Source organism: Lacerta agilis, chromosome 3 (genome assembly GCF_009819535.1).
Source record: "Lacerta agilis isolate rLacAgi1 chromosome 3, rLacAgi1.pri, whole genome shotgun sequence".
NCBI lineage: Eukaryota > Metazoa > Chordata > Lepidosauria > Squamata > Lacertidae > Lacerta > Lacerta agilis.
Window position 1 is genome coordinate 10,333,550 of NC_046314.1, and position 12,757 is coordinate 10,346,306.

General features: G+C 45.6%; 1 protein-coding gene across 1 annotated transcript; it reads left to right on the plus strand.

Annotated features, from left to right (window-relative positions):
• Positions 1-851: 851 nt before the first annotated feature.
• LOC117043295 (GDNF-inducible zinc finger protein 1-like) lies at positions 852-12,065 on the plus strand. Its single transcript, XM_033142826.1, has 7 exons — positions 852-960; positions 2,785-4,071; positions 5,726-6,619; positions 7,671-7,765; positions 9,306-9,473; positions 10,523-10,680; positions 11,411-12,065. The coding sequence occupies exons 2-7, from the start codon at positions 2,786-2,788 to the stop codon at positions 11,648-11,650; spliced, it is 2,841 nt and encodes a 946-aa protein (XP_032998717.1). The 5' UTR covers positions 852-960; position 2,785; the 3' UTR covers positions 11,651-12,065.
• Positions 12,066-12,757: the final 692 nt, after the last annotated feature.

The window sequence follows — 12,757 nt, forward strand, 5'->3', positions numbered from 1 at the left end:
CTAACATATAGAATAAGACAGGGGTCACTCAGCAGCCTTTTTCAGCCGTGGGCCGTCCACCGTCCCTTAGACCATGTGGGGGCCGGACTATTTTTTTGGGGGGGGGGAGAATGAATTCCTATGCCCCACAAATAACCCAGAGAGGCGTTTTAAATAAAAGGACACATTCTACTCATGTAAAAAACACGCTGATTCCTGGACCGTCCGTGGGCCGAATTGAGAAAGCGATTGGGCCAGATCCGACCCATGGGCCTTAGGTTGCCTACCCCTGGAATAAGAGAACAAGAAGAACATACGTTTAAACATTGGAAAATATTTATTGAATATATGGGGGAAACACCTGAAAACGTTGGCAGCGTTAAGATAAATTCAACAGTGTAAATAAGTTTTGGTGGATGTAATAATGGAATACTGAATGGTTTTAGTTTATGTAAACTATGCAACTTTTATGTTATGCAAAATGAACCTTGGAAAGAGAAGGGAAGTCACTGACATTTTAAGGTTGTTTAAATGAATACCCTAAATTGTAAAACAGAAAATTGAATAAAATTATATATAAAAAATAAATAGATGTTTATAACCATTTTCTCTGCAGCCCAGGCTGCATCTCCCCCCATCCCACCCCCATGAAAGATACTCTCCCCACGTGGCGTTTCTCCGCCGCTCCCTATCCTTCCCCGGCAGCGTGGGCGGAAAAGGCTGCTGCCCGCACCAAAAATGGCTCCCGCGGCGTCACTTTCCCCGCGAGAAAGATGTCGGGGGGTGTGCGCTGTCCTTTAGGTTCCTGCCTTTCCTTGCCCTGCTACGGTGGCCGCCGAGGGTCATGCGCAGCGTTTTCCTACCCCGCTTTGAGGGATGATGCAAAACAGAAAAGAAAAGAAAGGTCCGCTCAGTTTCAGCTCCGCTTCCTTCTCTCCGCCCCGGGAAAGGCAGCAGCGCTTGCCTGTTATAATTCAAAAGGTATTCTGCCCCTGGAAGTGGAGGTTCCACTGGTAGAGCTCACTGCATGTTGCTGGGGGGCGGGGAGCAGAGGGGGGGAAATACGTCCTTGCAGACAGCCCCAATTTTGATGCCCATCTAAGGTGCCAGCTTTCGGCAACGAACTCGGACATGGGCCAGTTCAGACGGTAGAGCATGATATCTAAGGATCTCAGGGTCGTGGGTTCGAGCAAAGATTCCTGCACGGCAGGGGGTTGGACTAGATGACCCTTGGGTCCCTTCCATTTCTACAGTTCTATAATTCTAACAGTTTGAAGTTGCACTAAGAGCCCAGTCGCTTAGTGCAGCAGCGCCTAGCACGCTCTGCCTGTTGAGATCATGCAGGTGCCTTCGCTGTGCTCTTTTTGTTGTTGTTGTTCAGTCGTTCAGTCGTGTCCGACTCTTCGTGACCCCATGGACCAGAGCACGCCAGGCACGCCTATCATTCACTGCCTCCCGCAGTTTGGCCAAACTCATGTTAGTAGCTTCGAGAATACTGTCCAACCATCTCATCCTTTGTCGTCCCCTTCTCCTTGTGCCCTCCATCTTTCCCAACATCAGGGTCTTTTCCAGGGAGTCTTCTCTTCTCATGAGGTGGCCAAAGTACTGGAGCCTCAACTTCAGGATCTGTCCTTCTAGTGAGCACTCAGGGCCGATTTCCTTGAGAATGGATAGGTTTGATCTTCTTGCAGTCCATGGGACTCTCAAGAGTCTCCTCCAGCACCATAATTCAAAAGCATCAATTCTTCGGCGATCAGCCTTCTTGAGCAGGTGCTCTTTTTGGCACCTGCTAAAAAAAAAAACAACCCACTGGTATCTGAAGAAGTGTGCATGCACACGAAAGCTCATACCAAGAACAAACTTAGTTGGTCTCTAAAGTGCTACTGGAAAGAATTTTTTATTTTGTTTTAACCCACTCCTATTTAGACAAGTCTCCCCAGATGCTTAGAAAGTTTTAATCTGCTTTTTGTATTTTTATTTTTGCATGTTTTTGAAGTAAGGGTTGTAATCCCCCCCCCCACCTCTTGATTTTACTGTGCTATCTTTTGAAAACCACTTTGAGGGATTTAAAACAACAACAACAATCAAGCGGTGTATAAATCTTAAGGTGTTTGGTGCTAAGAAGTAATTTATTTTGTTTGGGCTGAATCTTCTGCCTATCAGTTTCACTGGATGACTCCCAAGCCCTAGTTTTAGCAGAGAACATTTCTTTCTCTCTCCTTCCCCACACCTCTCTTCCTTCAAACATTTCGGTTTTCCCTCATAGGGTGATGTTTTCAATGCAAGATTCCCAGAATTGCATGAAAGTGTCTAAGTATGCCTGCCGACTATTTTGCGTTCCATGTTTCTCATCGTGGGTAGGTGTCTTCTCAGTTTTGCACAAGGCAGCAAGTAGAGAGTAGAGCCTGGAATACAATAAATTTCCACCAAGGCTCACTACTAGGCTGGAATATGAAACTAGGCTTAATAGTGCAAGTTTATTCCACACTTTATTCAGTTTTCTTAGGCTACCCTCCTTGTGTTTATTTACCAGGAAGTAAGTTCTATTGAACTCAATGAGACTTCCTTCTGAGTAGGCATGATAGGATTACATTGTTAGTCTGTCTCCTTCTACAGAGGGAGGACTGCTCATACAGTCCTTTGAATTCCATAAACTTCGTCTTCAGTTATTAATGTGTGACATTCCGTGTTAACTGTAAATTAACTGAGAAAGTGAATTTATTCATTTATTTATTTTGAAAGTGGGGGATTTTTTTTACAAGCCAATAACGTATCACCATTCTTTGACGCACTTCTTTTTGATAGGATGGAGAAAAAGAAAATTTTAATGAAATCCAAGACGGCTGCTTCCAACCTACTGAGAACCTTACATACTCTCTATCAGTTTGGCCACTTCTGTGACGCAATAATATACACGGACCAGTTTGGAATCCAGGATGAGTTTTTCGTTCACAAAGTCATATTGGCTGCTTCCAGCAATTACTTTAGAAGCCTGTTCCTCACCGAGGAGATGCTGAAAGCCAGAGATTGCCGGGTGACTCTCCAGGGTGTTCACACTGAAGAATTTGTCTGCTTCCTAAAGTTTGCCTACACAACAGAAGTAGAAATTGAAGAGGACAAACTGCACCGAATGAAGGAGGTAGCCGAAAGACTCGAATGCCAAGATCTGCTTGATGTTTTTGAAGAAATGAAGGCTGAAGGAGAAGACTTGGATCCGGGTGTTCATTCAGAAAGACAAGAAGACGGTAGGTCTGTCTACATTAAAGCAAAACAAGTAGAAAACAAGGAACAGAGTGCTTTGTCCCGAATTTTGGCAACGCCCATGAAGAGACAGCTTTGGGACCGAAAGAGGCATACGAAACTAACTGCCGTCTATGATGGTAGTGAAGGTAAACCTGGCCGTTCTGGCAAAAATTGTGTTGTGTTTGAGGGGCCCAAAGACAGAACAGCAACGTCAACTGGATGTAATGAAATAGACATCCACAGCGCACATACTGTCAGCCCGCCGGAAAATAAGGCCAGCCACCTGTCACTAAATCAGGTGGACTCCAAGGAAGCCTACATTGTTACAAGCAAGATACTACCTGGACAGGACGAGGGTGAAAACGGCTTGAATCTTAGCGAAACCAAACTCAGGAAATCGCCGCGCAAAATATCAAAAGCCTTGCCCCAAACATACACATGTGACAAGTGTTGTCGTTCCTTCCCTTTTGCCAAGCAGTACTGGTCGCATGTGGAACAAGAACATGGCGCAGATCTGGTGGTTCAGTATAGCTGCGATATGTGTGGCCAACTCTTCCCCAGTTGCCAGAACCTAAGGCAACATAGGCTCGCCGTTCACGAGGATGAAAAGCAGTTCCCCTGCTTGTTGTGCGACAAAAGGTTTAAGTGCCAGAAAGACATCAGCCATCATATTCGGAGAGTGCATGAGAAGAAAAGGAACCCTCAGAGGTGCCCCTACTGTGACAAGGTGATCAGCTCTAAATGTGGCTTGACAGTTCACATTCGAACACATACAGGAGAGAAGCCTTATAAGTGCCGAGGCTGCCCGGCAAGTTTTGCTCAGAGATCTGCCTTCACTACTCATGTAAGGTAAAGTCTTTGTGGATTTCTAATATTGGGAGGTAGTCTTCCGTCTTCATCTCTTTGCTGTTAGAAATTTTATCCAGAAGCGAATAGAAGTCTGCCACCTTTAGAGGATTTGCTATAGGATTTGCTTTAGGGCCAGCATGGTGTAGTGGTTAAGAGCGGTGGACTCATAATCTGGGGAACCGGATTTGCTTCCCCGCTCCTCCACATGCAGCTGCTGGGTGACCTTGGGCTAGTCACACTTCTCTGAAGTCTCTCAGCCCCACTCACCTCACAGAGCGTCTGTTGTGGGGGAAGAAGGGAAAGGAGATTGTTAGCCACCTTGAGACTCCTTAAGGGGAGTTAAAGGCGGGGTATCAAGTCCAAACTCCTCTTCTTCCACTTAAAAAAAAAGGTAAAGGACCCCTGACAGTTAAGTCCAGTCGTGAACGACTCTGGGGTTACAGCGCTCATCTTTCTTTACTAGCCAACGTTTGTCCATAGACAGTTTTTCCAGGTCATGTGGCCAGCATGACTAAGCCGCTTCTGGCGAAACCACAGCAGCGCGGGAATGCTGTTTACCTTCCTGCCGGAGCGGTACCTATTTATCTACTTGCACTTTGACATGCTTTCAAACTGCTAGGTGGGCAGGAGCTGGGACTGAGCAACGGGAGCTCACCCAATCGCGGGGATTCGAACCGCCGACCTTCCAGTCGGCAAGCCCAAGGCTCAGTGGTTTTGCACCACAGCGCCACCCGCGTCCTTCTTGTTACTGCAGTGCTATTATGCAAATATATTCAAAGTTACATTTAGACAGTTCTATCAGTGTAAAAGTATTTGCTGCATAGCTTCCACATCCAGCTCGTGAAGCCTACAGGCAGCACACAAAAAAACGTTTCTTTCTTCCTTTTATAGCCTGGACAACATGTGGCTTAGCAAACCAAACTTAACCACAGTCAGAGAAACAAAGGTGCTGTGCTTCTCAGTTTGCTCTGCTTGTCAGCCAGCTCCTACAAACTGCCTTGGAGTCTTTATGCACTGTGCGTTGCTAGGTGTGAGCAACAGATTATTATTGTCAGACTTTATACTTGGCTGCTGCTAATCAGGACAAGATTATGAAAGGATGCCTTACATCACAGTCCAATGCATCCCTTACTCAGAAGCAAACCCCACAAAGATCAACCAAACTTACTCCCAGGAATGTGTTCTAGAACTGCAGGCTCTGTCTTTAACTTTGCCCTCGTGATGTGTATTTGTCAATTTCCATTTTATTTTACTAAGCATTTCTACCCCCACCTTTCCAGAAAAAGAAACATATCCAATGCGGCAGGCAGGTCCAACCTGGTCCAACCAATATATCAAAACTTGTCAGTTTTTAAAATGGAAACAAAGTTAAGATGGGAGCAAAAAGTAATTAAATATCATACCTGGAAATGCCTGCTGAAAAAATAATATATCTTAAAATAGCACCTAGTGATGGGGGCAGCAATATCCTATGCATGTTGACTTAGAAGTATGTCCTACTTAGGTCATTGGGGCTTACCCCATAGAAAGGAGGTTAGGATTGTGGCCTTAGATGCTTTTCAATTGAATGAATATATGGATTATTTGCGTATCTAGTATAGCCTGCGGAGAATTGTATCTAGTTTACAGGTGGCATTACTTTCCCCCCCAACAGAAAAATACATGAATCAAGACAAGACAGGAAGCTCACCCCAGATTACTGGATGATAACCCCGCCAACAAAAAGAGCAGATGTTATAGATGGCGAAGTTGACACGACTAGCAAAACATATCCGAAGGTACCAATCAGCGACTTGCAAAGAGAACCTGTGGATGAAAAAACTCGGGAGCTTGAGGGAGAATCCAGGAATTCTCCTCCGTTGGAAGCAGAGTCTGAGAGTAAAGAGGAAAGTCCGGAGCAACGTGGTGATGCTGATATTCAGAGAGAAAAACCAGATGGACACGGGACTTTGGCTGCAGAAGACTGTGTAAAAGGAGAAAGGGACTGTGAACCGGAAGGAAGGGGCAGGGAAGATGACGAGGCAGTCTCTTCCGAAGACATCGATGAGAATTCAAATGATCAAGACGCTGAAGAAAGCAAGTCGGACGGCGGTTGCAACGCCAGGGAGGGAGCCAAAAAATCTGCCTACGTTATAACATGTACCAAATGTGCGGAGAAGTTCGTCTCGCGGAAGAAATACACCGACCACTGCAAAAACGTCCACCATTCTTTGCCGGGTAAAATTTATCAGTGTGACGTTTGTAGCAAGTCCTTCGCGAGTTACAACAGCTGGAAGGAGCACAGGGCGAGCGTCCACACGGAGGACAGGCAGTTTTCCTGCACCCTCTGCAACGCCACTTTTAAAAGGAAGAGGGATGTGAGGACCCACTACATGCGGAAGCACGAAGGGAGAGTAAAGCGTCCCCTTTGCTCTGTCTGCGGCAAGATCCTGAGCTCAAGAACAGCGCTAGTGTTTCACATGAGGACCCATACAGGCGAGAAGCCGTACCAGTGCGGCATTTGTTGCTCAAGATTTGCTCAGCCATCGCAGCTCAAGATTCACACCAGGTCAGCCTGTTCTTCTCTCTCTCTCTCTCTCTCTCTCTCTCTCTCTCTCTCTTTCTCTCTCTCTCTTCTATCTTTAGTTTTGCGAATTCTGCATGCATCAGAATTGGCTCCTTCTAACTCATATTGGCCACGCATATTAACAAAGAGTAAATGTTCCAATGAGCGTAGGCGACCAACTTGGTGGGTTTGGGTGGGGTGGGGGAGCGTGTAGCTGGCAACCTTCAGTACTAGTTGGGTGATAATACTAGAACTAAATAGTTCTAGCATTTTTTAAAAAGGTGACACACCACTTAAACACACAAATATACAAAGCAGCTCTTGGACCAACTCTAAACGGGAGCAGAGGTGGGGACTGATTTTCCGTGCTTCGAAATTTCTGGCAATGTTACATGATTTCTACTGCTACCTCAATGGGGGCAGGTTTAAAAACCTGTTTCCTTGAGCTGGGGCTCTCTTCTCTATATGTTCTCAGGAGGTCTTGAATCAGGAGAACTTCCAGGTGTTGCTGGACTTGCAACTTCTGATTGTAATTTTGCCTGGTGCATGCCATTTTGCTGTATTTTTACAACAGTCTGGTTTATACATATTTAAATCAATAAAGACTAAAACCCCTCAGCATTCCGGCTGAGGGCTAATGGAAGTTGGCGTCCAATAACATGTGGAGACTCGCAGGTTCTCCCGTTCCACCTCAAATTATCCTGTACTGATTTACTTTATTTTAATGAAGTCTACTGTTATTGATTGTACTAGAGGAATGAGAAATCTGACTTTTTTCTTTTCTCATTTGACAACTTTATCTTTGTGTTTGTTTGTTTGTTTTGCTGTAGCCATAGAATCATATAGTCAGAAAGTGCCTGAAGATCATTTAGGCCAAATCCCCAGGCTATGACAGGAGTCCTTTCCCGAGAATTTCTGTATCTCTTGCTTTGGGTGGTGGCAGCGAGGCGAGGGAGAGGGGTGGAATCTCGGCAAACTATTTGTAATATTTGCCAAGCAGGAAATGTCACTCTTAACATGTTTTGTCGGCGTTTTCATATTTCTTTGACTGCAGGTCCCATACAGGTGAAAAGCCATACATCTGTGAGGATTGTGGAGCTTCCTTTGCAGATAAAGGCAAGCTTACTGGCCACAAGAGGACACATACAGGTAAGGGTAAGCAGAGGTTAATGCCTATCCGTGCATATTGATTTATTCTGATTACAATCCTGCATTGCCGGGGATTGAGCTAGATGACCCTTGGGGTCCCTTTCCAACTCTAAAGTTCTATTACTTTTCATGAATTACAGATGAGTAGTTGAAAAGGATGATTGGGGGGGGGGGTTTACCAGATTTCCTGTGCGGCATAACTCTTAAGCTGCCTCTCATTCATTTACTCCAGCCTGTTCTCTCGGGCCGAACTACATGTTACACTGCGATCAGGAATGAGGCGGCACACACATTTCTACACTCTCCAGCACTGCTACAAATGGCCACCTGCCCAGGGCTTCTGTGGCATTGACAACACAGAAAAAGATGTGTAACTGTTGCAGCAGAGGCTTATAAAGGATCATATACCCCAGGAGCAGAAAGAGAGGCAACTATTCTTGGGAAGCTAGAGAGCGTAGAAGCATTCTCCTGGACCAGGGAAGGGGGAATATGTGGCCCATCAACCGGAGTAGATTGCAAATGTATGTCTAAAATATCAGCACTGTGCAACGACAGCCACACAGATGCTACTAGCCCAGAGATGGAAAGAAGACAAAAGTCCCTACCAGAAAGGAATGGCAAACTAAGCTGTTGGAGTACGCCGAAATGGCAAAACTGACCGGAAAGCTCAGGAACCAAGAAGACCAAATCTTTAATAAAGAATGGGGGAAATTTATAATTTACCTGGGAGAGCACTGTAAGCAGATGAAAAAAATTAGCAGGATTGCAATAGCGCTTGTAATGTAGCAAATTTTATGGCCAAAATGGATAGACATAAAATAGGGGTTACTAAATAGAGGCAGTGAAGGATAGGCGTGCCTGGCGTGCTCTGGTCCATGGGGTCACGAAGAGTCGGACACGACTGAATGACTGAACAACAACAACAAAAATAATATGCATTTGGAAAGGTTGACGACAGGAGGACCCATGGAGGGAAAGGTGGGAAGTCCAGAGGTTTGGAGAAATTTATAAATATGGATATGTATTTTGTATTGTTATAAATCTATACTTGTAAATTCAAATAAAAATTATTTCACACACACACACACACACCATAGCTGTCAACTTTTTCCTTTTTCAGCGGGAAATTCCCTTATGTTATAGCATTGGGAAACAGCAGGGAGGGTTGACAGCTATGTATATAGCAGTGGGGAACAGCAGGGAGGGTTGATGGCTATCACACACACACACACACACACACACACACACACACAACTGGCCTTCCTAGTGTCCCACTGAATACGTGGCTGTTCAAAAGTTGTTGGACTCCCAACTGCTGTCCCAGGCCCAAAGGAAGAGTGGGGTAAAAAGTAAATGAACAAATGGCATCTCCAAGCAGCCTAACTCAGGGGAACTCAGGGAATTGCACAGAACTCAGTGAATTGTAGTCCAACATCATCTGGAGAGGCTCCCCATCCCTGGACATCTTTGGACGTCTCCTGTGGGTAGGTCATGGTCAATAACATAATTCTACAACCCCCCCCCTTCATTTCCTTTACAGGAGAGCGTCTGTTCAAGTGTGATGTGTGTGGAAAACATTTTGCTACCAACGAATACTTGAAATGCCATAAGCGCTGCCACATGGGAGCCAAGCCATACAAGTGTGATGTGTGTGGGAAAACATTTGGACTGAGGGCCTCATTAGCCCAACACAGTAATGTTCATGCAGGTAATAAATCCCCTCCTGGGGAGGAGACACAAGCCTCTGTGTGGCAATGGATCTTGTTGATGGACGTCTCTGCCACATGCAGCGTTCCTTCTGTGCAAGTACAGTGTAAGAATCTAGAATCTGCTCAGACCACAGTTGGAAATGTGCCTTGCACATTTATTTAAATATGATGCAAGAATCGTCATGTGAAAATACTACGTTAAATACTCTCAGTACAATTTATAGTCTAAGCAGGAGATCACTACATGTGTACATGAGCTAGGGTGCTCCAGGCTAAATTTCAAACTTTATTTCATACCAGGCAAAGGGGGGAACAATGTATTTCCTTGAGAGTCACTGAAAACTAAAATAGACCTGTGTGCTCTAGCTTCCCCGAATGCTCACCTTTCAGAACCTCGAGTTCTTGTTGGGTATGCGGCAGTATTTGTAAAACTTTGACAACCGCAAAAATCTTGGGTTTTCAATTTTCCCTACTTGGCAATATCTTTCCTTGATGAAAGCCAAGTTGTGTAGAGTCCGTGGGCAAGCAGCTTCACCACTGCACAGATCTCTCATTGCTTCCAAAAGATGGACATAATCGGTTTTCTTTGATGAGAACCTGAAGTGTTCAGAAATAGCATTGGGGGGGGGGGGATGAGGCCTATTTCCAATTCCAGCAGCAGAGCGTAGTTCTGTAAGTAGAACTGATCCGTGTGAAAACCACAAAGAGGAACCAAGAATGTTCCTGTGTTCTCCTGCCATGGTAGTGCCCTCAAGGCATCAGTCGCATCCATTCCATACATGAAAATCACTCTTATCCCAGTCATGGCTGTGACAAAAGAATCCTGGGAACTGTAGCGCTGAGAAGTGGAGATCCATCATGGAGCTACGATTCTCAGCCTTCCGTTTAACAGCTGCTGTGTCTGTTGGCTTCTGTCTCCTGTTTTGAACTTACTTTGTATGTGTTTACCTTTACACCCCACTAAGTAGATCCAAAATGGGTCTAAAGGTGAGAAATAGATTTTGTAAATACACCCCCAACATTTGTGAGGTCTGTTTTGTTTTCTCAGAGACTCCTCCTTATTTCTGTGAGCAGTGCGGAAAGACCTTCACTCAGCAAGGAGCCCTGAGGCGTCACCAGCGTATTCACACTGGAGAAAAACCGTACAAGTGCAGGGCCTGTGAAAGGACCTTCACAGATCTGTCTACCTTGAGGAGGCATGTCCTGGTACGTTCTCCAGTTTGCCCCATTCATTTTAATAGGGATGGCCAGGCAAACATGCTTAATACTCTTTGAGTATAAAAAATATTTGCAGTGACCTTTAAAAAGCTTAGAATACCCATGTAGTAAATTGCTTTGGTGTCTGTCTAGGGGCGAACTTACTGTCAGAGCCCTTAATCCCAGAGGGGCCTTTAGTTCACATTGCTTTGTTTTTTTAAAAAATGGGTCTAGTTAGGCACAGTTTAAGTTGCATGACTCAAATTGATTTTTTTTTAATTGCTTTAGAAGGTCTTTATGATTGCTCTACCCTGGACGTGGATGGCGCTGTGGGTTAAACCACAGAGCCTAGGGCTTGCTGATCAGAAGGTCGGCGGTTCGAATCCCCGCGACGGGGTGAGCTCCCGTTGCTCGGTCCCAGCTCCTGCCCACCTAGCAGTTTGAAAGCACGCCAAGTGCAAGTAGATAAATAGGTACCGCTCCGGCGGGAAGGTAAACGGCGTTTCCGTGCGCTGCTCTGGTTCGCCAGAAGCGGCTTAGTCATGCCGACCACATGACCCGGAAGCTGTACGCCGGCTCCCTCGGCCATTAACGCGAGATGAGCGCCGCAACCCCAGAGTCGTCCGCGACTGCACCTAATGGTCAGGGGTCCCTTTACCTTTATGATTGCTCTAATCAGGTCAGAACTTGAATAATAACAGTATTTTTTGTCTTGTTTTGTTTTCTCCCCCTGCTGTAGGTACACGATCGGAACGCTCACTGGAGGACCTTCTTAATAGATCTTACCATAAAAAAGGATCACAACTGGTCCAAAATAGAGACTTTTTCTAATATCCATATGGGAGAGGACTCTAATCCGATTTGGTCCGACGGCCAAAGTAAACTTTATAAACCAGAAAGCACCAGTGTAAAAAAAGCGGAACACATACCATGTGGTAGTAATGCCAGAGATCCTGACCATTCTCTTATGTATTTATAACTCTGAACAGTGAAAGCAAAATGTAGGCATAAAACATTTTGCGTATCTCTCATGTGCCCCTTATGGGGGAGCATCCTCCATCTGCCCACAAGTTCTACAGAGAAGTTCAGCATCTTCAGAGCAGAGAGGCAGGCACTGGGCAGCACAGACGTTGTTGTGGAATTGCTTGTGAATGGGTCATTTCTTAGTAGCTTGTACTAAGTAACTTTATGGAGGATAAGTCTGCAAGTGACTACTAGTCATGATGGCTGTGTGCAGTCTCCAGGATCAAATGCTGTGTACCACCTCCATGTCTGTGAATACCAGCTGCTGAGGAAAGATGAGAAAATAACTGTTGGGCTTATGTCCTGTTTTGTGGGCTTCCCAGGGTTTGACACTGTGGCAAACAGGGTACTCAGTTAGGTTAAGGCATGGGTAGGCAAACTAAGGCCCGGGGGCTGGATCCTGCCCAATCGCCTTCTCAGTCTGGCCCGCAGACGGTCTGGGAATCAGCGTGTTTTTACATGAGTAGAATGTGTCCTTTTATTTAAAATGCACCTCTGGGTTATTGGTGGGGCATATGAATTCGTTCATTCCCCCCCCCCCCAAAAAAAAATTATAGTCTGCCCCCCCACAAGGTCTGGGGACAGTGGATCGGCCCCCTGCTGAAAAAAGTTTGCTGACCCCTGGGGTTCTTGGTCTTACCTAACAGGGCTCTTGTTCTTAATAGCTGAAATTGCTTTCTACTTGTACTGTTACTGTTTGAACTTAACAGTGATTGGATCCAGTATGAAAAAGGGCAATTGCCCTCAAATGTGAGGCAGGGAAATAAAGTGAGGTTGTGGGGAAGTAGGGGAGGTATTTGATGTGGAGCAGACGCACACCGTGTTTACAACACATTCCTCCCCTGCCAAGAATCCCGGGAACTGTAGTAGCAGCGCTACAGTTCCCAGCCCCCCTTATGGTTCCCAGGATATTGGAGGGTGGGGGTGTGCTTTAAATGTATGGTGTGTATACACAACCAGAGAAAGGGCTGGATTCCTTCAGGTTCGTTGAACGTTACCTTCAGCCTTCTCAGTTTCAGAGAATGAAAGGAGGAGTTGCAGGAAAAGCCGCTCAGACCACTTC